This window comes from Lactuca serriola, chromosome 4 (genome assembly GCF_051521515.1).
Source record: "Lactuca serriola cultivar US96UC23 chromosome 4, Lser_US96UC23_V15, whole genome shotgun sequence".
NCBI classification, from domain to species: Eukaryota; Viridiplantae; Streptophyta; class Magnoliopsida; order Asterales; family Asteraceae; genus Lactuca; species Lactuca serriola.
In genome coordinates, this window is record NC_136411.1 from 62,486,073 (window position 1) to 62,510,637 (window position 24,565).

At 33.6% G+C, this 24,565-nt stretch overlaps 2 protein-coding genes across 2 annotated transcripts; both read left to right on the forward strand.

The window, feature by feature from the left end:
• Positions 1-14,871: 14,871 nt before the first annotated feature.
• On the forward strand, positions 14,872-15,599 carry LOC145098434 (uncharacterized). The gene is made up of 2 exons (XM_079036072.1): positions 14,872-14,996; positions 15,089-15,599. Exons 1-2 carry the CDS (start codon positions 14,872-14,874, stop codon positions 15,597-15,599), a joined length of 636 nt encoding a protein of 211 aa, XP_078892198.1.
• Positions 15,600-21,784: 6,185 nt separating this feature from the next.
• LOC145101708 (FCS-Like Zinc finger 3-like) lies at positions 21,785-23,217 on the forward strand. Its single transcript, XM_079038978.1, has 2 exons — positions 21,785-21,994; positions 22,640-23,217. Exons 1-2 carry the CDS (start codon positions 21,885-21,887, stop codon positions 22,812-22,814), a joined length of 285 nt encoding a protein of 94 aa, XP_078895104.1. The 5' UTR covers positions 21,785-21,884; the 3' UTR covers positions 22,815-23,217.
• The last annotated feature ends 1,348 nt before the right edge of the window (positions 23,218-24,565 follow it).

Sequence of the window (24,565 nt, forward strand, 5' to 3'; positions counted from 1 at the left end):
TCGGCGAGTCATAGGTCCGACTCGCCGAGTAGATACGGGACCCGGGACACGTTTAAGTTGGTGACTCGGCGAGTCCATATTCCGGACTCTATGAGTCGCCGCTTTTGGATGAAACCCTAAGTTTCAGGGGTTTGCACCCTATTTAAACCACTTATTCGCCCCAAGCTAGCCCCCATTTCCCCCCAGAGCTCCCAACCCTCGTTCTAAGCTTGTTCTTTGAGAGTTTGAAGCAATTGTTGTGTGTTCTTGAAGGTTTTGAGGCAAAAGAGAAGTAGATCAAGAGGAAGGGAAGGAATCCAAGCATCTTTGTGCTCTCTCAGCAGTTCCTTTGAGGTATAACCCGTTTTCCCCCTGTTTCTATGCTTATTACTTCATTTAAGTCATTCTTGAGCCAATCCCCAAGCTTGTATGTGCAATATAGGTCGTGATAGGTTGATTGGCCTTTAGATATAGGCGAGATTGAGCTCCAGGAGCTCAGATCTGTTACCTTTTCGGATCCATGTTGCTTGTTCACCCTAGATCTACCATTTTGTGGCATTTTGAACCCTAAAACCCTTATGGGTGAATATCTACACGTAAAGTTGGAAACTTTACGTGTGATTCATGCTCTAGGAACCCAGATCTGTAAATGGCATGGACCGGAATCGAGAAAAATCGTGTATATAGTGATTGCATGGCGACGACTCGGCGAGTCTGCTCGCGAGTCTTCGAGTTGTCCCCTTTCCGTAGAGTCGAGTGTGAGCAGTGAGTCACGGGGTGTGACTCAGTGAGTTGGGAGCTGAACTCATTCATGGAGGAACTCGGCGAGTCAATGCCCTGACTCGGCGAGTTCAAGGCAATCTCTTTCGATCAAGAACAGACTCGACGAGTTGTTCATACAACTCGGCGAGTCGCAGCATAAGTGTTCATCGGATGAAGATGAACTCGACGAGTTGTTCATACAACTCAGCGAGTAGGATGAAGGACTTGAATATCAGTTTAGAAGGAGAACTCGTTGAGTCATCGCCTAACTCGACGAGTAGAAACGGGATCCAGGACAATCGTCTGGGTAGGGACTTGGCGAGTTGGAGAGCCAACTCGGAGAGTCGGGTCAACTGAAAGTTGACTCTGACTTTGTCTTAGGGCACGATCAGGGGTAAAATGGTCATTTTACCCAAAGGACAATTAGCAGTGTTTGATTGTGTATGTTGTGGGATTTGCAGCCGGAGGATTTCCGGAGCAACAGCAGCAGCAGTAGACAGTCAGTTCCCGATCAGATCAGCAGCTACTTCGAGGTGAGTTACCTTCCAGTAGCAGTGGGTCTACGACCACAATGCCAGCCCACCAGTAGGAGTCGTATGATTAGATGATTGTCTTTGTGATATCGTCTAGGTTTACTACTACCTGATATGTTATATGCTAGCATGATACGTTATATGTGATAGAAGTAGAGATCGGTTGTTAGGACCGAAGGGTAGTTCAGACACCCCAGAAATGTCTGATAGTACGTGATGATATGTTTGCATGCTGGCTTGTTATGTTATGTGCGTTAGAGGTAGTAGGAGGGGATAGTCCCCGAGGATCGGTTGTCAGGACCGACGGGTAGTCAGCACCCCAGAATGGCTTGACACGGGTAGTCAGCACCCCAGAATGGCTTGACACGGGTAGGACGACACCCCAGAATGGCCGTACGGGTAGTCGGCACCCCAGAATGGCCGTACCGGGTAGTCAGGCACCCCAGAATAGCCTGGTATTATGTATGTTACGTGTTTGTATGATATGTAGTACGATGGGGGAACTCACTAAGCTTTGTGCTTACAGTTTACAGTTTTGGTTTCAGGTACCTCTTCTTCACAGGGGAAGGAGCTGGCGCGGTAGCGGCACATCATGCACACACACTGGTTTCCGCATTTACGAGATTTCTCTGAGATTTATACTCTGATATTTCGATTGATTGTATGATTTGGCTTTTAGACATGGTTTACGTTGTGTTATGGTTTGATCAAACAATGTTTTTAATTATTAAGGTTTTCTAAAGTAATGTTTTAAAACGAAATTTTTGGAAGTGAAAATTGGGTCGTTACACTATTTGTCCTTTCACACTCTCCTCCAGCAAGATATGTTGATCAAAGGCTGGAAAATCCTTATCTCTCCTCCCACCTTATTCACTCTTTCACCAAAAAGCAAACCGATCTCTCTCACTTTCTCTCTCTAAGAACTCGAGGCTCCAAGGCTGATATTAAGCTTTTCACTCACTTTTGGTAAGTATTTTCATCCTACATTTGAACATTCTTCACACCTTCACTCAAATTATGGATCTCTCATAACAAATATAGCAATATTTGTTCTTAGATCGTCAACTCTCCAAGCATTTACCAAGTGTTCTTGACTTGGAAACCTCTTTTCTTCAGCATTTATCTAAAGAAATCACTCAACGTGAGTTCATACCCCTACATTTTCATGTTTTCTTCAAGTTTTGGGGGGGGGGGGGGGGGGATACAAGTTAAATCACCTTAACACAACTCAAACTCATACTTCAGCTTTTCACAGAAACGTTAAGTCCTATTCACAGACTGTTTTGACCATCTTAAACATAATACCTTTCAAAATTGTTTAATATGCAAGTAGTTCAGGTTTATACCTTTCTAATGACTACTTGCACATCTCCATACGATTTTTCTACAATTTATGGTGATTTTTACAAAACTGCCTATCATTTCAGAAACGAATTCGGACCAATCTGTGAATATGAACATTTTCATACAAGTTAGAGTTCACTAAAAATCATAGTAAAAATTATGAACAAACTAGACACATTTTCTAAACTCTCAGAGTTTATGGATTCAGCTTTCGACTTCGTATGATTTTCTGTGAATTTTCTAAAACAGTGTAGAAAGGTTAAAAACAATTTACATAGCTTACAATATTGACAACACTTTGTAACATGTTGAGCAAAGTGTCTAACAATAAGTTTCTAAATTTTGAATGTATTTCTTGTTAGTTTAACATCATAAACAGAAATTAGTCATTAATGATAAGGGTTTTCATACACTTCAAATAAGTATAATAAACTATAATAAACATAGTTTATGGATTTTTACAATACAAACATACTACACGAAAGGGGATTTCTATTCCACCACAGAAAAGGTTTTACTCGCATACTACATGTAAACTCGTTATCGTAATTTGGGAGACTAATCTTCATTGTACTCTGAGAGTACAGGTTAAAATTCCTGAATAGTTATAATCATAGTCTCTTGTAGGGAGAACGTGATAATTGTGTATAGATCTATATTGGGATTGACAACCCACACCCATGCTGCTTACGACAACCCGATCGGCCGATCGGGGTGACAAATGGCATTTCAATTCCGACGCCTGAAGAACGTCGCATCAGGCATCTCTGTTATAGTATGGTTATAACAACTCACATAGGTAGATAACGACACTTATAGTTTACGGGAATTTCTACTATAAAAAGGGGTTTTATCTATTTAAAACTACATACATCGTTATAAGTACGAAACACACACATACACTCCGTCTTGGGATTTAAGACTACATAACATTTTATAAGGAGAATATTGGATTTTTCTTAAGTGTACATTACATTTACAAACAAAGACTTCCAAACTCGGGATACAAAACTCGGTTTTATTTTAAATAATAAAACTACTGTACATGCTGGTGGTAACCAGAGTTTTCAAACAGAAACTACTATACATACTGGTAGTAACCAGGGTTTTCAAATTCTACATCCCAAAGCTTATGAACTCACTAACTTAATTGTTGACACTTTTTCGAAATTACTTGTATTCTCAGAAAATTAGCGAAACAGGAAATCAACAGCTTTTGAGGATAGGACATTAAATCGTCAAGCATTTCATTTTGCCATCATAGTGTAATTGATTTTGAAACATGTAAACTCATACTATGGTGTAATTTTTCAATTATATTTATGATGGTTGTATTTACTTTAAGCATTATTATACTCGTTGCTGTGATACTATACATGAAGTCCGCCGCCCCTGGACGTTTCCGTCATCCTTGGTTTGGGGGTATATTGTTTTACTCTGCGAGATGAGTCTTCTCACTATACTTATATGAGTGGTAATATTGTGTGACCGGATGGTCTTATTTGAGTTACATGACCGGAGGGTCTTATGTGCTTATTCTAAGTTATTTGATATCATGCATTTTATCTTTGTGATTTATGTTGTATATTATTCTGTGCCTTGTTAAGTTAGGACTGGAGGGTCCTTATCGAGATATAGCCATGAGAGGCTAATTATTTGTGTGTGGTATTTTGGAGAACTCACTAAGCTTCGTGCTTACAGTGTTATGTGAAATGTGTTTCAAGTATCTTTCAGGATTACAGGAAGGTGCCGGGATGATTGTACACACTAGCTAGAGATTATGTTTTGAGGATTCTGGGATATTGTTAAACATTTTGTTGTCTTGTGTTTTGAACAACTTATAAATGTTATTTTCAGAAATGTGAAATTGTGTTTTGTGAGGTTTTAAAAATGAAAATTTTATTTGAAATTTTAGAACGTCACACAAGGGTTATTTTTGTAATCCCACTTTTCTTGATGAGAATGAATGTTTTCCATCCAACTTTGGAAAGGAATCTACTTTCCTCTATATGATGGAAAGTTTATTTCATTTAGAAATCACTTTCCCCCCTCTAAGTTCAACCAAAACATGAATTCAAGAGAATTGAAATCATTTTCCTTCGAATTCCATTCATTTCCTCACAACCAAACGCGCCCTAAGGAATGGAATGGAGATTATGGTTTATACTCCGTAACACTTCGAGCTCCTAGCAATGGGCGAGACCATTAAAAGGGTTTGTGAAGCAGCTTGAAACAAATTATTAAATGATCGACCAATGTCTTCAATGCCCTCGTAAATGAAAATATATGATTTTTGAATAAATAAGTTCAATTTTGGTGCAAGTATGTAAATGAGGATGTGTAAATTTACATCATATATATAAAGTTTGTCTTATCGTGAATTGTCATTATGAATATTCATGATCCAATGTTATCCATCACGACTTTCGTCGTTATCCTCGTTTCATCACCGTGAAACACCATCCTATATTCCTCGCGGACAATCTTTATCCATTGTTAAAATACATTTCTCTAGGTGTTCAAACTGATGTCAGTTTTTCATGACTTTCATCATCGTCATCCATTGTTTAATTATAGTGAATATCGATGTGTATAGCATTGTGACCAGTTGTTATCAATCATTAATATACCTTTGACTTGGTGTTATCGTGGCATCTACTGTTAAAAGACTTGAATAAGGATACCCCTTCAATAAATGTGTAATATGTCGTATACCATCATCAAATAATCAATGAAATAAAGCATATATATTCTTAACCACAAAAGTCACTTTCATCAGTAATGGGAAAAAAAAAATCATAGAATACATAACAAAAACATGACATCACTAATATACACCTGACCTAATTCTCGCTACGAATTACACTTTTACTTTTATGCTCATTCTTCACGATGAATTGATGATTACTAGTAAAAAAACTTTTTAGCATCTATAAGTCTTCAGTTCGAATTGACTAGCTATATATCACTATCTTTATATAAGGTTCTGTCTCTCTTGTATATGCAAGGTTATTACAAGTTATCTTTTTAATTTAAGGATTAATGGATAAGAAAAAACAAATCAAAGCAGGGGGTTCTAGAGATACAATGTGTTGAGTTCACCAGATTCTCGTAAATGGTACACTACACATACACTTGTTCAAAATGGTGTTCATGAATTGAAGAAGAGGTTGATAATTAAAGACTAAAGAGACCTAGAATATGAAGGGGAGTTCATAATATATATGAAGAAGACGTAGAAGGAACTAGCTAGGAAGGGTGGAGATGATGGTTTTAATTCATGATAATTTACGATGTAAGTGATGGTTAAACATGTTATCATGCATGCACCAATATCTAGATTGAGAGATATATGAAACAAAAAGGTTTGCATAGAAGGAGAGGGATAAAGCGAGTAATTGCGTGGTTTAAACTTTAGAGGGATATAAAAAGGTATAGAAAGGGGCATTGTCGGTATATAAAAATCAAAGATATGCATATATTTCTGTTAAATCGACTGCACCCTCGACGTGCAAACTAAGTAATCCAATCAAATAGAATAAACGGAAAAGGTGATAGGTTATTGTTTTTTGAAAATGTATAAATTTAAGCCTAGTAAACCATAAAAACTTTCGACCTTTGGATTTTTTCTTTTTGTGTAATTAACCTTTGTATTTATAGTGCTTACATGTTTTTTCTTTGGTTACATTAATATTTAATTAAACATAACATCCACTACTATTAAGGTGGGTTTATGCTGATTACGTGAGAATTTTACACTCCAAAAAAATTCCCTCCTACTCGAATCCTATCGATTCAGTTTTAGATTGACACACCCTTTAAAGAAAAAGAATATTACATTCAATTAGCATATAACTTAATGTATTGCAATATCAATTCTAAAGTATTTGAAATAAAAGAAATTATGCTCAAAATTAAAGTTATTACTAATATCAAAGTTTTTTATATTACTTTCAGTAACAACTTAACAAATATTGTAAGAAAAAAAAAAAAAAATATATATATATATATATATATATATATATATATATATATATATATATATATATATATATATATATATATATATATATATATATATATATATATAACATTCAATTCACATATAACTTAATATATTTAAATATTACCAGTTCTCTAAAGTATATGAAATAAAAGAAATTAAGCGTCAACATTAAAGTTATTAATGTCAAAGTTTTTTTTATATATATTAGTACAATAAGAACATAACAAATAATCTTATAAGGAAAAGGAGTAATAATTAGGTGGTAGTTTATTCCTCATTATGTGGAAGTGAGTCATCACAAGCATCTTCACATGTCATGTGACCGATTAATGATTCACTTGCCTTGGTTTATTAGTACACATCAACATTTTTCAACTCGGTTATCACTTAAGAAAAAGACTTCTTGTTTATTTAATTTAGATATGATATTTGGTCTTCCACTTGACAATCCCATTAACAAATTTAATATTTGTCCTAATAATGTAACTGGTAGAATATTATTCCATATGTATTATTGATCTTCCAAGTTTGTTTAAATACACATTAAAGAACATTGCTCATCAAGGAAACAACTACCCATAATGAAAGTATAATTCTAAACTCATTGTAATACAAACAAATGACTAATATTTTAATAAATATATATAATATTCCACCGCAATCAAAGCGAACAAAATAGCAATGCCCCAATATTAAGCTTCTACGCTAGCTAGACCATGAAATGTAGATTGAAATTGTAACAACCAAAAAATCATAGAAAACAGTCGTCCGAGCGGAATCAATATATTTCTCTATTATGTTAGCTTCGTAGGGAAACTGTTCAAGGAAGAGAAACATATTTACTGCCATTCCTTATTGAATGTTATGGTGTTTATTTCGCTATTTGTCTTTTTTTTTTGAACCTCAAATCTACTTTACTCTTAAATTACTCATAAATTTATCTATGTTCCTAATAGGAATTGAACCTTCAACGTTAAGGAGAGAGGACAATACCTAATAACACTATAATATTTGGTGAAAACCTAGGGTAAAAAATATAACTTGTAATTAGGCGATGTGGAGTTGTTCATCTCCTCATTCTAGTTCTTAAAAACTGCTTGTACCTTGTCTCCTCATTCTTAGCTTCTTGCTAAGTTTGTAGCTATTTTATATAATTATTCTTCGTTTTCAAAATAATTAAGTTATTAACTTGTGAAACTATTTTAGTAAATTCGAGTGGAAGTTAGATAAATAATGAAGATTGAAATGATATTTTTCCTTGAAATTGTTTTTTATTTAAAGTTAAATAAAAAGTAAGAACAAGTGTTGTATGAGAATAACATGATTTTGGTGTTGTTCAAAAACACATATATTTTTTTATATATCATCTTATTAAACGGTTCAAAAATATTATTATTAGCTATATTAGCAGAACTTACCTGATAATATTAATAAAAAATAACATAGATATTATGTGGCGGGGATATAAGTGTCTAACTAAACAAAAAAAATGTCAAACAGCATTAAACTTGTTACTAGGGTTATATTGAAATAACTTTTTTCAACAAATTAATAAATTTAATTATATAATATTACAAAAAAATAAAAATAAAATGATATGTTTTAAACAAAATGAAACTTTTGTTTTTCTTCGAATCATTATATTATACGAATGCAAACAACTCATATTATACCAAAATACATAAACAAAATTAAAAAAGTAACCTTATTTATTTAATGATTAAATCTAAGTTCTAATATTTTATAATTTTGAAAGACAAACAAAAAAGCTCCACGTAACCATTCGTAATATAAAAGGACTCATCAAATCAAGTACATGGGATCAAGCGCCATATTTTAAAACTAAAAATTAAAAGGAATCTTAGTGGTGGTGCTAGCAGCCGTCGATTATGAACTAACGAAATCGTGATCGTTGAATCATATGATGACTCATCAAGGGAAAAATGATGGCGTCTAGAAACGTGGACCAAGAAGGTTTCCTTTCCTGTAAATGAAACGAAGCCTATATTGCTTCGCTGTGCCTGAGACTTATAAATAAAATAATAAAATTAAATGATTCGTTTTTATTATAATAAATTGCAAAAGTGGTCCTTGTAGTATCTAGAGAAGTACAGTTTAACCTTTTTTTATTTATATTGATGTGGTTATTTTAAAACTGAAACTTTACTCTTTGTTATCCAAAAAAAAAAAAAAAAAAAAAAAAAAACAATTTGAGCAGTTAACTCAAAGGACAAAAATCTGTATGAAAATTTTAATTTTGGACTCTGAAAACGTCATTTTTTAGGATATCACAAGGACCAATTTTGCCATTTAAAAAAACAAAATAATATAGAATTAGTTATAACTAATATTTTGTAATTTGATGAAAAGTGCGTTGCTCAAGATGAAATGATGTATTACTATCGATGTATATCAGATTAAATAGAACTATAAAAGCTACTATTTTTATAAATATGATGGAGTTTTTGTACAAAACAATTGAAGGCATTAACACTTCTGCATTTGATAGCTTTAAAAATGTAAAATTAAAATAACTTTCTTTATGTAAATTAGATGACGTTTCACCTATCATGCTACATGGCATCCTTAGGAATTTTATAAAAAAAAAGGTTTTAATAAAATATTCAAAAAGATATAAATATTAATCTGTCAATTTTGATCGTTTTCAAGGACATAAAATAAAGTAAATAAAAAAAAGGGTCTGCCCGTATCGGGCAGGTGGGTCTCGGGCAGCAGAGACATTGACATAGAAGATGGAGCCCAATGCCGGTGCCCCACTCGGCAAGTGTGTCCATAGACCATAGTGGCCGGTGAGCCCAGCCCCCCACTTATTATTTTAATATTTACAGTTTCCGTCCCTTCACTTTACTAATTTGAAATTTCTCACAATCTTCAAAAATTTCATTCTATACTTGTTTTGCATGTTCACAAGACTTTAAATGAAGTTGTTTTGTATTTTTATTAGTGATGGGATAATTATTATATAATACATTTCTTCATCTACGAAATATTCTTTGTTAAAATAAGAATGTATGTTTTAGTCATCAGTGTATCTAAATTTTTGTGTTTTGAGAGATATCCCATTGATTAACTATTAACTGAATACTTTAATCACATTAAACTATATCAAATAATATATTTTGATTACATACAAACTACTAAAAAATATTACTAGTATAATTTATCATCAAACCAGTTAAACAGGTAAATTCAACATGTATATGTATATATAGGGTTTATTTTGTGGTTACTTGATTTTCATTGTAGTCATTGAGGCCCATGGTCCCATGCCTCGTCATCTCCAAGGTGGGAGAATTTAGAGTTATAGAAAACGACATTATGCTCGCATGACCTTTTCTTACATAAATTAGGTATTTTTCATAGCATAAAATCATATTATTATAAAATATAAAACGAAAGATGACTATGTGATTGTTGATTAACCATCTTATGTGTCACTATTGATGAAGTTTTGGCACTGCTGTTTAACTTATCGACCCTTCTTTGATCATTAATTACAGCCTTGCCATTGTTTTATGAGTGGACTACTTTAGTCTCTGGGTCATCTGATAAAGTGCAAAAGCGCATGGCGTACAAGCTTTTAATGCATATGGTACAATTGTGAAAAGTTTTGTGCTTTCATCGGTCTTCATAATTGTAACGTTTGACTGTAAATATAATTTTCGAACGTACTTTTTACTTGGACTTCAGGGTTTTATCATGATGCTAACATTATATCTACTTATATTGAATAACAAAAAATTAAACTATTTTATATGGCTTCAGTAGTTTTCATGTAACGAATATATAATAATAGTGGTTAAAATACATATCAACAAGTATAATAAATATTCAATATATTATGAAATTACAAGCAAATAGTAAACATCGTTGTTATATGTATATTTAAAACAATGAAGGTGTTATGGTCAAACATATACCTAAACTCTAGCTTATGAATTTTCTCCTTATCAAGCATATTCAAAAATAAAAACTGAATCGTTAAAAAACTATTGTTTCATTTTAATAAAACATATTAATTTCTAGTTATCTAGTGGAACTTTACTTTACTTAGTGGCAACCTTAGGGTGGTCGAGCAGTGCAGTCATACATGACTTTTGATTTTAGGAGCCTTCAAAATTTATGGCAATTCTATACGTATGAAGCTAGTATTTTTTGTAAAATATATTTTATATGTTATCATTATATTTATATACACAATGTAACACTTTTTTGTAATTTTAAAGTCATTTTACTAATGAATAAAAATGAAAGAAAATAATAAAAAAAATCAAAATCTAATAATAAATTCTAAAATTTATCATCAATTTAAGAAAAACATCAATATCCACGGAAAAAATTTCTAATAAAAATTATAATAAACAATTTTATATTTTATAAAAGACGCTTTACCTGAAAAATCTAATACAAAAAATCAATTCTAATCATAAATTCTAAAAGTTATTTTACCCTAATAGAGTCTCATATTAAAATCTTTGTCAACTATAAGGTGAGAAAGTAGAATTGAAAGTGTGAAAGCAATAGTGACTCAAGCTCCTGAAATAATAAAAGTTTTGTATAAATTTGTTGATAAAGAGATATATAAAAATTAAAAGTGAAGTTACTTGTCTAGCAGAGTATAAACTTAGAAATTTTGACTTTATAATTGGTACAGTTATATAGTAACATATATCGGCTAAAGTAAATAACATATATTGACTAAAGTAAATAACCTGAGTAAACAAAACAATCTGAGATTATGTGTATTGATGAGACAATGAGTAATATTGGAGCGATTATTGAGTTTTTTTAAATACTACAAATAAAATATGAGATTATGTTGATGAGACAATGAGAAGTATAGGAGCAATTATTGAGTTTTTTAAATACTACAAATAGAATATGTTTGAGAAGGTTTTGGATTGTGTGAGAGCTATAACTTATGATTTAGGAATTAAATCGGTGTTTGTTGAAAAAATAATAATAATAGACGAATTTAAAAAAAAAATACATTTTGACGAGAATGACGTTGGGTCATCAGAACGATATATGAACTTTCACCTCATGAGTCATTCAGGATTCAATATGTCAATATATTGTTTACATGGTTGATCAAGTTATTGGTTCATTAGAGGGGAGGTTTGAACAATGCAAATAATATGGAAACATTTTTGATTTCTTATTCATAACAGAAAAGTTGAAATCACTCAATACTAGTGAGGTAAAGAAAAGTTGCAAAATTTTTGAAAAAATATTGCAAAATGGTCATATCCCAAAGGTCAACATTGATGATTTATTCAATGAACTGAAATTGTTACAAAAATATTTACTAAATTTCTTAAAAATGATAAACATTTATCAATTTTCTTGTCAAGTATACAAAATATTGTTGATCGTTCTCATTATAGTTGCATCCATGAAAAAAAAAACTTTTGAAAACTAAAACTTTTTTGTGCTCGACCATGCCTCAAGAGAGATTGAACACTTTGACTTTAATTTCAATCGAGAACAAATTTCTTAATAATATTTATTTTGAAAGTGTAATAAATTAATTTTCTTATAAAAATGTTAGAGATTGATGTTTAGAAAATAATAATCTGCTGATTTTTTATCTTTTTTTTTTTTTTTGAAAAATTGTTTGCAACGGTTACAACTTATAATTAATGAGTGGAAACATGATGTTGTGGTAGTGAATTTACGAGATCTTTTTTTAGCAATTTTAAGTTTTGAATTTAGCAATAGCAAATCAACTTAAAAATATTGTACAGAATAAAATTTATAGGGCCTCAATCAGATTTTCCCACAAGGTCTCCGAAATGTTAGGGACGGATGTGTTGTTACTTGATAATGGTAAATGTAATAAACTTCGTATACAAAAATTATGATTTATTATTACTTTTGGGTAAAATATTGTACACAAATTTACATGTCTTTTTTATGACATCATGATAAATGTAGGCATTTTTTTAATTATATTGGTAATTTTAACAATAAACTAATATAATTATTGTTTATATTCAAAGAAAATTCATATATGGATTATCAAAATAGCAGGATATACAAGGCAAATTTATAGAATTGTTGTATCTCTCCGGGTTTTGGATTGCTTTTGATAATAGTTTATTTATTTATTGATTTTTTAAAAAATCAAGAATTCTAGAAAAAAAAATTCATTATTATATAACAATATTGATGTTTTTCAAAATGACTTTTTTGACATTATTTAAAATTGAGGCTTTTAAAAATTAAAGGATCCTAACTTTTTGAAGTGCTTATGTTTTTTAAATGAAAATCACAATATCACCCTTGATAAACTCACATAGTCTCTTTTTTTTTTTTTTTTTTCTTACCACATATTTTGGGAAAATGACTCTTGAGGGTAATTAACTTTTGCGTTTGTACTCATTTGGTCCATTTCCTTTTTTTGTATTCAATATACCATCGAACTTGTTGTTTGTGTTCACCATAACCCTTTTGACCTGTGATAGCCGGACAAAGGGTTATGGTGAACACAAACAACAAGTTCAATGGTATATTGAGTACAAAAAAAAGGAAAAGGGACCAAATGAGAACAAATGCAACAATTGGTTACCCTTCTGATTCATTTTCCCTTAACTCATTTACAGCAAATCCCATGTCATCTCCTACTGATATTAATAACTTTATGAGATTCATTCTTGCTTCTCTTCAAAACATAACTCACGAAAGAACATTATTCATACACGTACAACTTTGTAATGCACTTGAATATTTATTAGGGGAATCTTGACTAAGCAGGCGCATTTCATGACTACATTTACATTTCCAATCAAATGATTTATCGTATCATGGATTCTAGACAAGTCTACAAACGAGTGGAATCACAAGTGTTGTGATTTTTTAGTTTACTTAGCTTTAAGATCGAATTCATGGGATAAGATACAACATCAATATATACAATATCATGATGCTTTTGTAGACACATCACCAAAATATACCTTGAGGTAAACGTTTATGCTGATAAATATACCTCTCATACACAGTCATATCCTTTTGCAGAGAGGTGTTGACAGTTAACCACAGTAAGCATCACATAGACTATGTTTTAACAAGGTTACCCCTTTGAAACGCTCTTCATATACATTATAACCAAAGAAGGTTACAGTCTTTGATAATTTTGCAATTTTAATTTCATTTAACTTTTCGGGGAAAATGTCTCAGGAGGGTAACCAACTGTTGAGTTCGTTCTCATTTGGTCCGTTTCCCTTTTTTGTACTCAATATACCATCAAACTTGTTGTTTGTGTTCACCATAACCCTTTGACCGGCTATCACAGGTCAAAAGTCGGTCAAAAGGGTTATGGTGAACGCAAACAACAAGTTCGATGGTATATTGAATACAAAAAAATGAAAGGGACCAAATGAGTACAAACGCAAAAGTTAATTACCCTCAAGAGTCATTTTCCCACACATTTTTTAGTCATTTTACAATTATCATTTTTTTTGTTACTAGAAAAGATAATTCAAACATTTAAAAGGCAATCTCAAGCACCCCCTAATATCATTAACATTCATCTTTATTTATATCTAAGGCCGAGTGGCATACCCACCACGAACTCGGTCATGGTCTAGATAGCCACAAAAAATTTTCGTGCACACCACCCCAAGGTTTTGTGGTGGTCCATGCTTATGGCTCTTCGTGTTGGGGACGGCGAATGCAAATGGCCAATCGTTGGCTTTTTTTTTACCATTTAATGGTAAAAAAATGAAAGGGACCAAATGAGTACAAACGCAAAAGTTAATTACCCTCAAGAGTCATTTTCCCACACATTTTTTAGTCATTTTACAATTATCATTTTTTTTGTTACTAGAAAAGATAATTCAAACATTTAAAAGGCAATCTCAAGCACCCCCTAATATCATTAACATTCATCTTTATTTATATCTAAGGCCGAGTGGCATACCCACCACGAACTCGGTCATGGTCTAGATAGCCACAAAAAATTTTCGTGCACACCACCCCAAGGTTTTGTGGTGGTCCATGCTTATGGCTCTTCGTGTTGGGGACGGCGAATGCAAATGGCCAATCGTTGGCTTTTTTTTTACCATTTAATGGTCATTTTTCAAGTTTTTAATTTTTTATTTTTACAAACTTGATAACTATAAATAAAACTCTTTTTTTCATCAACTTTTACACATTCATTCTCCAAAAACCCTCATTTTTCACCAAAAAAACACATGGATTTCTTTAAGAATTTTGATTCGGATGATGGCGGATAATTCATCTCGACCTTCTTCAACGTTGTGCATCACCTTCACGATGAAGAAAGTTCAAATGTTGCTCGTACAAGGGCGGTCGTTAATCGTGATTGTCAAGTCGCACACGACTTATTGGTACGTGATTACTTTGAGGATAATTGTCTTTACAATGATGTCTTGTTCGAACGTCGTTTTCGTGTAAATAAGACTGTATTTTTACGTATTAGTAATGCTTTCGAAGCTCGTTATGATTTTTTCAAACAAAAACCCGATGCTAGAGTAAGAATGAGTTTTAGTAACATACAAAAGTGTGCGGTTGCGCTTAGATATTTGGGATACGGTATAACATTTGATGTATCCGACGAATATTTGAAAATATCCAAGAGGACCGCAGTTGATTGTGTAGATTGGTTTTGTGCATGTGTGTATGAGGTTTTTCCCCAACAATATTTGCGTACACCTACTCCCTGGGATATTGAGAGATTATATTCGGCTCATGAAGAGATAAATGGATTTTCGGGTATGCTTGGTAGTCTAGATTGTAAGCATGTGGTTTGGGAAAAATGTCCAATTGCATGGCGTGGTCAATTCACTCAAGGAGATATAGGTGAGCCAAGTATAATCCTAGAAGTTGTTGCATCTCAGGATTTATGGATATGGTGTTCGTGTTTTGGAGTTGTGTGGTCTAACAACGACATTAACGTTCTTGTCCAGTCTCCACTTTTCAACGATCTTTAGACCGACAAAACACCTGATATGACGTTCATGGTGAACGATCATTCGTACAAATACGGTTACTACCTTTGTGATGGGATATACCTTGATTATTCTACAATTATGAAGGCATATTCGGTTCCTCAAACTGAAAATGTAAAGTTGTTCACAAAGAGGCAGAAATCAGCGAGGAAGGATATCAAGAGGGCATTTAGAGTCCTCAAGCAGACATGACATGTAGTGAAATACGCTACACGACTTTAGGATAAGGAAATAATTAAAAAAATGGTCATAGCATGTATTATAATGCATAATATGATAATTGAAGATCAAAGTCGAGAAATTTGCACGTATGATCCGAACGACGTCGTCATCCCGCTTGAAGAGTTTGTACCCGAAACGAATGAATTTTTATCACGGGCTGTTGAAATTCATAACAACAAAACATTTTTCAATGTTCGAGAAGATGTCACGGATCATCTGTATCAACACAACATGAACGAATATTAGTTTTTTTTTACTTATGTTTGTTTTTTTTTAATTTAGGTTATTTAAGTTAATGTAATGTTTTTTTTTATTATTCTAAGTTAATTAAGTAATGTAATTTGAAGTTGTATTTTTATTTTTATAAATAACGAAAAACTAGTAAAAAAATGCAATGTTTTTTTATATTTTCAAAAAATATAATTTTATTGTATTTTTGAATAAAAAATGAAAAAAAAAATGATGTGTAGTGGAGTGGTTAGTCGTGGGTATCGTATAGGTTTAATGGTAGTTAATGGTGATGATTTGGCACCAACCACTATAATGGTTAGCAGTGGATATAACGGATTGTTTAAGTGGATCATGTTATTCATTTCCAGAAAATATATTACAAGATATAAATTAACTGATAAATTCCCAAAAAAAAAAATTGAAGTATTCGTGGAATGTATAAAATCGTTGGTATTTCCTTCTCAAAATGTGTCAGCAATATATTTGTCTTGTATTGTTAGCTAGGAGGCTAGGAGTGAGGTGTAAGGGATTTGGAAATAACAAAGTGAGCACAACAACTATGGAACGGTATTCATATTACAATAAAGGGACCTCAAGTTTAGAAAACTCCAGTTTAACCACAAAATTGTTTCTCTAATTTCTTATTTCCTTGTATACATTTCATATGTTTTCTCTATACTTGACCATCATATAATTTAATCTAAAAATATTAATAAATTGTATCATTTGAGTTATCCATATGACCCACATAAGGCATATGTAAAAAGTCAATCGCGAAACAATAATAATATTTTTGGTGTAACAAACTTTAAACTATAAATCTTCTCTATAGAATTTTACATCTCAACTATTAGATTTTTATTGTGAGTGTCATATAACTTAATCTATATGACAAATCCGAGACATTCCTAACAATTTTATATCATCAATTGTAAAAACAATAAAGAGAGCCTTGCAACATTGTTAATTTTTCGTAGGTGTACTCTTTAATTATTCAGGCCTAAGAATAAGCAAGAAGGTAGGTCTAGGAACAGGAAGTCCTTGCAGCATCGTAATATCCTAAGCGCATTAGTTACTTGGGGTACAGAAGACGATATAGCCAAGCTTGTTAAAAACTTGGTTAACAATGCAAGGCTGGAGCAACAAGACAAAAAAGAAGAGTACGCTAAGGAGGATAGAACACGGGGTGGCACCAACGTCAGATATTGTCTCTGTAAGGTTGCAGATGGGCATTTCACAGCAGCAATGTATGTTCCTCGGGGGTTGCTTCATACGGGGATGATACCACAGAGGTATTGGAGGACAAGCATCTACACAAGCCACCACCATACATGTTGAGTACCATATTTTCATAACCTTTTCTTATAGTGGATGTTGACAATGTTCTTGGAGACATTAAATCATTCCTTAAAGGAACCTCGTGTGGGAGAGATGGGTTGAGAGCTCAACACATTTTGGATGCTTTAACATCCCGAAATTCAGGTACATCTATTTAACCCTTCTTCTTTACCAAGTTGTCAAGTTTAGCCCTTGAGTGGAAAATGTTGCAAATGAGTACGCTGGGCGTACTGAAGAGTACGTTGCGCGTACTCATGCGCTTATTTTGGATGCAGACTCAATTAGGTACGCTGGGCGTACCAAAGTTACGTTGGGCGTAACTGGGTCAGATGCAAAACCTTAAATGAGACTTGAGGACTATAAAAGGAATGATAAGGCCCTTACCCCAACCACCATATTGCAGTGAGTGAAACCCTAAGAGAGCAAAAACCCATTATAAACTTGTGTGTGTGTTCTTAAGCTTAAAAGTGCCATTTTGTGGTGGTGAAGCAGGAGAGGAGGCCATTGTGGGAGCTAGAAGTTGGAGGACAAGCTTAGATCCGAGTTCTACAGAGGTTGGAGCTTCATTTGGAGGTAAAAAGCTCAAAGATCTCCTTGCCATTGTTGATTGTGCTTTATGGACCCATTTTTATGGTTTTTGGTTCCAAGGTGGAGACTTTATGAGCAAAGGGTCTCCATAAGCTTAGATTTGCCCTATTCCGGTGTAATATGTGTTGTAGGTTCATAAAAATCCAATCTTGGACGTGAATATTAAGCCATGCATGAGATATAGGCTTAATGAGGAAAGAGGAAAGGTGTTTAGAGTGATTGGAGACCTTTACAGCCATGCAAAGGCTTAAAGGTTTCGAATTTATGGATTAAGTGGCTTTAGGATAGTCAGATCTGGAATTTGAGCTTATGTCTTAACCGTTTAAGACAAAAAATCAATAAGAGCATGAAACTGAGACTTACGCTGAGCGTAAATCTCAGAACGCGCCGCGTAAGGGTTTGAAACCCCGATTCTGGATCGCCGGAGTACGCCCCGCATACAAGAGCTGGTATGCGCTGCGTATTGCCCTCTGTTGACTTTCGTTGACTTTTAGGGTTTGGTCAACAATTGGACATTTAGACCATTAAAGGGGTAAAATGGTCTTTCCCCCTTATGAGAGATTATAGAAAGGGTCTAGTCTAGCTTTTGAGAATCGTGGTTAATTAGAGGTAAAATACTTTATATGATTAGGCGGAGGCTAGATCAGTATTTCGAATTAGAGACTTTCCGAGATTTCCCGAGGTCAGTCTTCTCACTATACTTTACCTAGAGTGGTAATTAGAGTTATGTGACAGAGTATCTTGTATGCTTTTTGTAAGATGTGGTTTCTATGTGATTTGTGCTATATATGATTCAGAGTTTACAGAGTTAGGATCGGAAGGTCCACAGAGTTAGGACCAAAGGGTCCATAGAGTTATAGGACTGGAGGGTCCCACTGAGACACATTGACCAGAAGGTCATACAGAGTTATAGCCTCAAGTGACTAATATGTGTTGTATGTGGTATTTTAGGGAACTCACTAAGCATTTATGCTTACGGTGTTATGTGTTATGTGTTTCAGGTACTAGCGAGGATCGCGGGAAGACACCGGTATGATCCGTACACACTGACAGAGGATTGTATTTTGTGATCTTAGGATATGTTTTATTATGATGACATCTGTTGAACATAAGATTTGAGAATATTAAATGAGTTTTTATGTTGTTTGAAAAATGAAAAATTGTGGAAAAGGTTCAGTTATAGCCAAATACTTCCTATGTGCTATTATATTTGTGGTTAATTTATGGTTAGGAGAAGATGCCCTTCGAGTTTGGAAGAATTTGTTGCCTCTACGCCTCTTACGCCGCTCTTAAAACCTGACAAAGGAATACGACCGATTGTAGTAGGCACTATATTGAAACGTTTGGGTTCCAAGCTGGCTATGAAAGGTGTTGGTAAAGTAATGGCGAAGTATCTCAATGATTTCAGTTCGGGGTCAGGGTGTTGGGTGGCGCTGAGTTCGTATTACATAGCGCTAATAGGGTGTTGAGTGAGCGACACGATGATGGGTCTCTTTCCATGCTTACTGTGGACTTCTCCAATGCCTTTAACCTTGCTTATAGATCTGTATTACTTCATGTGGTCAGATTGAGGTGCCTTTATATATCCTTGTGGGTAGAATTCATATATGGTCAAGCAGCAAGGTTGTATCTAGGAGAAACACATATTTAGTCCACTAATGGGGTTCAACAAGGAGACCCCTTGGGATCACTTCTATTTGCCCTTGTTTTGCACCCACTCTTGCATAATATTAGAGACAATTGCAAGCTTCTTCTCCATGCATGGTACCTTGATGATGTCACACTTATTAGAGATTCGGAGGAGGTGGTCAAAGCGTTGGACATCATTAAGGTGATTGGCCTAAAATTGGGCCTTCAGTTGAATATCAAGAAAACCGAGCTCTTTTGGCCCTCATGTAATGGTAGGAAGTTGCGTGAGGGGCTATTCCCGGTTGGTATCGGGAGGCCGCCATTGGGGGCGAAAATTTTTGGGGAAGCTATTAGTATAGATGCTAGTTTCATTAGCAGCTTAGCCATAAAGAGAGCCAAAAGCGCTATGAATTTGATGCGCCTTCTTCCATAATTTTCTGACCCCCAGAGTGAGCTCCTTATGCTTCGGACCTGTATATGTATTGCTAAACTTTTCTTTGGGCCGAGGACGTGTCAACTCGTGCACATGGAGGAGGAGGCATTGTTCTTTGACAATGGGTTGCGCGGGGAGATTGAGGACATTGTGGTTTGTGGTGACCCTTTCCTAAGCGACATACAGTGGCGAATTGCTTCTCTACATATTAGGTTTGGTGATTTGGGTTTATACTTAACAAATGAGGTTTAACTCATATGTTTTTGTTGCCTCAATGATCCAATCTTGGGTATTGCAAGACCACATCTTACTAGATAGCGACATATATGGTATGGATTATGATTATGCTTGTGTCTTGGATTCTCTTCGTAACAAGATTCCAGACATTGATCTTAGTAGTTTTACTACTAAGGACACTGCCCCCTAAATCCCATAATACACTAATGAGTACCCTTTTTAGTAAAATTGTCCAAGATATGGAAGTGCATCTCGACATGACCGCTCGGCAGAAAACAGTTTTCCAATGTTTACGTGCACTACATGCTTAATATTTTCTTCTAGCTATCCTTATAGATAGACTTGGTCAACATATATCTCATATGGAGTATCGTAGTATCCTCAAATATCGACCCATGATCCCAAGATTCCCAACTAACGAGATATGTACGGTATGCTGCAAGGCATGTTTGGACTATTTTGGAAAGCACGTGGTCCATTGCAAAGAACTCTCAGGGTTCAAATACAAGCATGATATGGTTAAAGATGTTTTGTTTGACATATTTAAGTGTGCTAGGGGTTTCACAGTGGGACAGACTGCTTTAAAACTACTACATGCAAGGTCACAAAACATGAGAAATTGTGCATGAAAAATCAACATGTGTTCATACCATTTGCATTTGATATGGTTGGTTTCCTCATGTCGAATGCGGTGGAGCTTCTTAAAAGAGTACAACGGATCATGAATAACAATGTTATATCTTCTAGATCTATAGGTGTAGTCTTCAAAAGAATTAGTTTTACCATACAAAAAGGCTTAACGACGCAAGTTGTTGTATGCTTGTCATCTCACTCGTTATACGATGATAACTAAGTTTTATTAATATATATATATATATATATATATATATATATATATATATATTATTAAGCATATTTTCTTCAATGATTAAACAAATATAAAAGAATATTACTATGATGCAAATTAAAGGATTTGTTAATTCAATTTTATATGTCGATTATAAGTACAAAATAAGCATTATTATTATATATTTTATCACCATTTGGATGACTATTATTATACAACGACAACCTATGATTGATATTTCTAATGAGGACAATAGATAAATATGATAAATTGCTCATTGATAATTGATAAGCAATCACTTTGATAACAAAAATGTGTAAAACGGTAGGTACATGAAAATATATGTCTGAAATTGTAAAACCCAGAGACCTAAAGGACCACAAAGTAAAAAGAAGAAAAAGTACCTCAATAATTAATAGGCTATGCCACTGGATTCAGGCCCCTTGAATTTTGGAAAGGGAAAGTGGTTTGAAAAAACTGTATTAATCTCCTGCATCACGGACCACTCTAGAACCAAGAAGAACCCCAATCTAACCAACACGTGTCATTAATCTATAAACTAAGAACCACGTATGACCCTGCTCCATCTCACACCCGATCCCTAGCACCTCTCCTCTATAAACTCTATAAATGATCACTTCTCTACAGCAAGAATTCCTTCCCACAGTCCCTTGATCTTTAACCTACACACCCCTCGCTCATCTTAGCGATCGCCAACGTCTTCTTTTAGTTTATACGCACAATGAAGTCTGCTGCGCTATCTTACGCCGGGTACGAAGAGCCTCATTTTCTTGAAGCTTGTACTCTTTGCTCCAAGCCGCTGGGTCATAACAGTGACATATTCATGTACAGGTATAAAATTAAAATCAATTCTTTTTTTTCTTTCCCAATATGTGCATCATAGACTTGTACCTTTGACAAAATAACTATCGATCGAATCAATCAACGTAGTGATGCAATCTTTTTTATAAAGATCATCAAGGATAGAACCAGATTCATAGAAGGGTTGTACCATGGAAATTCTGTCATAGAATCTTTCAGGAGATTCATTAGCTTCTGGGAAAACAAGACATGTGCATAAAGGGTTGTGCTTTATGCATAAAGAGTTGTAATCCTGAAGAAGGTTGCATACTCTGTTGTACGATGTCGATTTGTTTTGAGATTTGTGAAAAGGGTATTTCCGTAAATTCATACAGGGGACAAGATTCAGTGTATCAGGACAAAAGAACTTGTAAAGTTTTCAACCCAATGAACAAAACCAACATAAAGATTCAACTCTTTCGAAAAAAAAAAACAAAAAAAAAAAACCATATGCATAGGAGGGTTGTACTTTATACATAAAGAGTGGTACCGTCTAAACCTAATTTTGAGATGAAGTCAACATGCCTAAAGAGGCATACAGAGTTGTATTTTATATGCATATGGGGTGGTTGTAGTATGTTTAGTTTTGCTGTTTTGGTTACATATTCTGATGGGTATTTTTGTAATTTGACACAGAGGGAACACTCCATTCTGTAGCCAAGAGTGTAGACAAGAACAGATTGAGAATGATGAGGCAAGAGAGAGGAGATGGAAGAAGGTTTCTTCTTCATCATCATCATCCAAGAAATCAACAGAGAATTCCAAGAAATCTGCAACTGTGCAAACTGGAACCCTTGTTGCTTCAAATTAATCAATTTACAAAATATTATGTAAATTACATAATTACCCCCTTTCTGATCAAGAAAATATGAGGGGAGGGGATGTGTAAATTGGAGAAAGTTGGGGGGGTTTTTTGGCTTGGTTTTGTATAGAAGTGATGGTGGCCTGATGGGTGTTGTCATTTGTCAAGACTCATATGATGATGATGATGATGATGATGGCTGGTGATGACGAAGAGAAAAGACAAAGATACCCTTAGAGACAAATTTTGCCCTTTTCTCTTTTATTTTTAAATTTCTGCGATGTTTTTGTTTTTTTTTTTAAGCGATCATGTCTTGGGTTTTTTTTATAAAAATGAGAATTACCCAACTTAACCATGTGGTAAATTTTGAGTTTTTTAATTCTGCAATTATATTATGATAAACATTTAAACCCTTCTTATGTGTTTGATTTCTTTTTTACCTTATATTTTAGGTTTGTGTTGTTTACTTCTTTAAGCCTTTTATTTTAACAAGGGGAACCCCATAAATGATCAAATGGAAAAAATAGTAACATATTTTTGTCAATTTGTTTATTACAGAATTCCACTTTCATTTTTTCTTAATACTAGCAAAAATCTACATCATCCAAAAACTAAGCAGAAATCCCGCATGGGGTTAATATAAATAAACTCAGAAAAATCAAGAAATTTGATATGGTCATAACATATCCTAAGTTGTTTTAGTTTTTTAACTTCAAAATTATTTATTAAATCTAAAACGTATATCAGTATAATTATTATGAATGAATTATATCTAAGTACTATAAGAAGAACCATTCTGATTTTTTACTCTTCACCCTTTTTAAGCTTTTGAAAGATAAAATTTAAGATTTATGAACCTCATTTGCATAATTTCCATGCCATTTGTTTCTGTTTCTTTACCTGCATCTTTTTTCACATTATACTTTTTTTTTTTTTTTTTAATTTGATTGTTCAACTTTTTATTATAGGATTAGGACAGGTAAGAAGTCAAAGTTTCAAGAGACATTTTAGATTTCTCTTCCATCGTCATTTCAAAGAAATGGCAAAAAAATACATTTACATATCACTTTTAATGGTTTTTTTGCATCAAAGTTTGTGTCTTTAAGTAATATGGCTTTAATTATATAACTTTTTTTGAAGTATGTAATACTATTTTTACAAAGTATACCTTCAAAAAACTTGAATCATGTTGAAGGTTGTCTTGTTTCTAAAATCAGAAAATTCAAGAGATTTCAACATGAAATTTACCAAAAGAAAAGATATGTAGCTTTCCCAAAAGTCCAAGTTTTCCTAGAAGGAAGACAAGTTTTGTATGCTCTTCAAACTTGGAAGTTCTCCTCCTGCCATAACCAAATGCAATCAATCATAAACTCAAAATCAATGTGCATTTTAGACAGTTTATGTTATATAGCATATTAATACTTTACTTTTAGATATGGAGAGAGGACGACAAACATTATTGTCCCATTAAGTAAGTACCTAAGTAACTTGGTTCAAACATTGTCCCTTAACCAAGACAAATTAACCGATCAAATTCATTGGACACATGAATGATATATCTGCCTCTGGAAATGTAACAAGTTCTTCACTTACCATATGATTACAAAATCAATCTACAAATAAACACAGGATTGAGATTTAAGAAACTAGCACAACTCGTTCTTGTTCTTTGTGCTATCCAGCTTGCCAGCAAGCGTAGGCCATAGCAAAGTAATTGGGGTTGATGAGGGGTATTGATATCGACATATAGCTTGTCGATT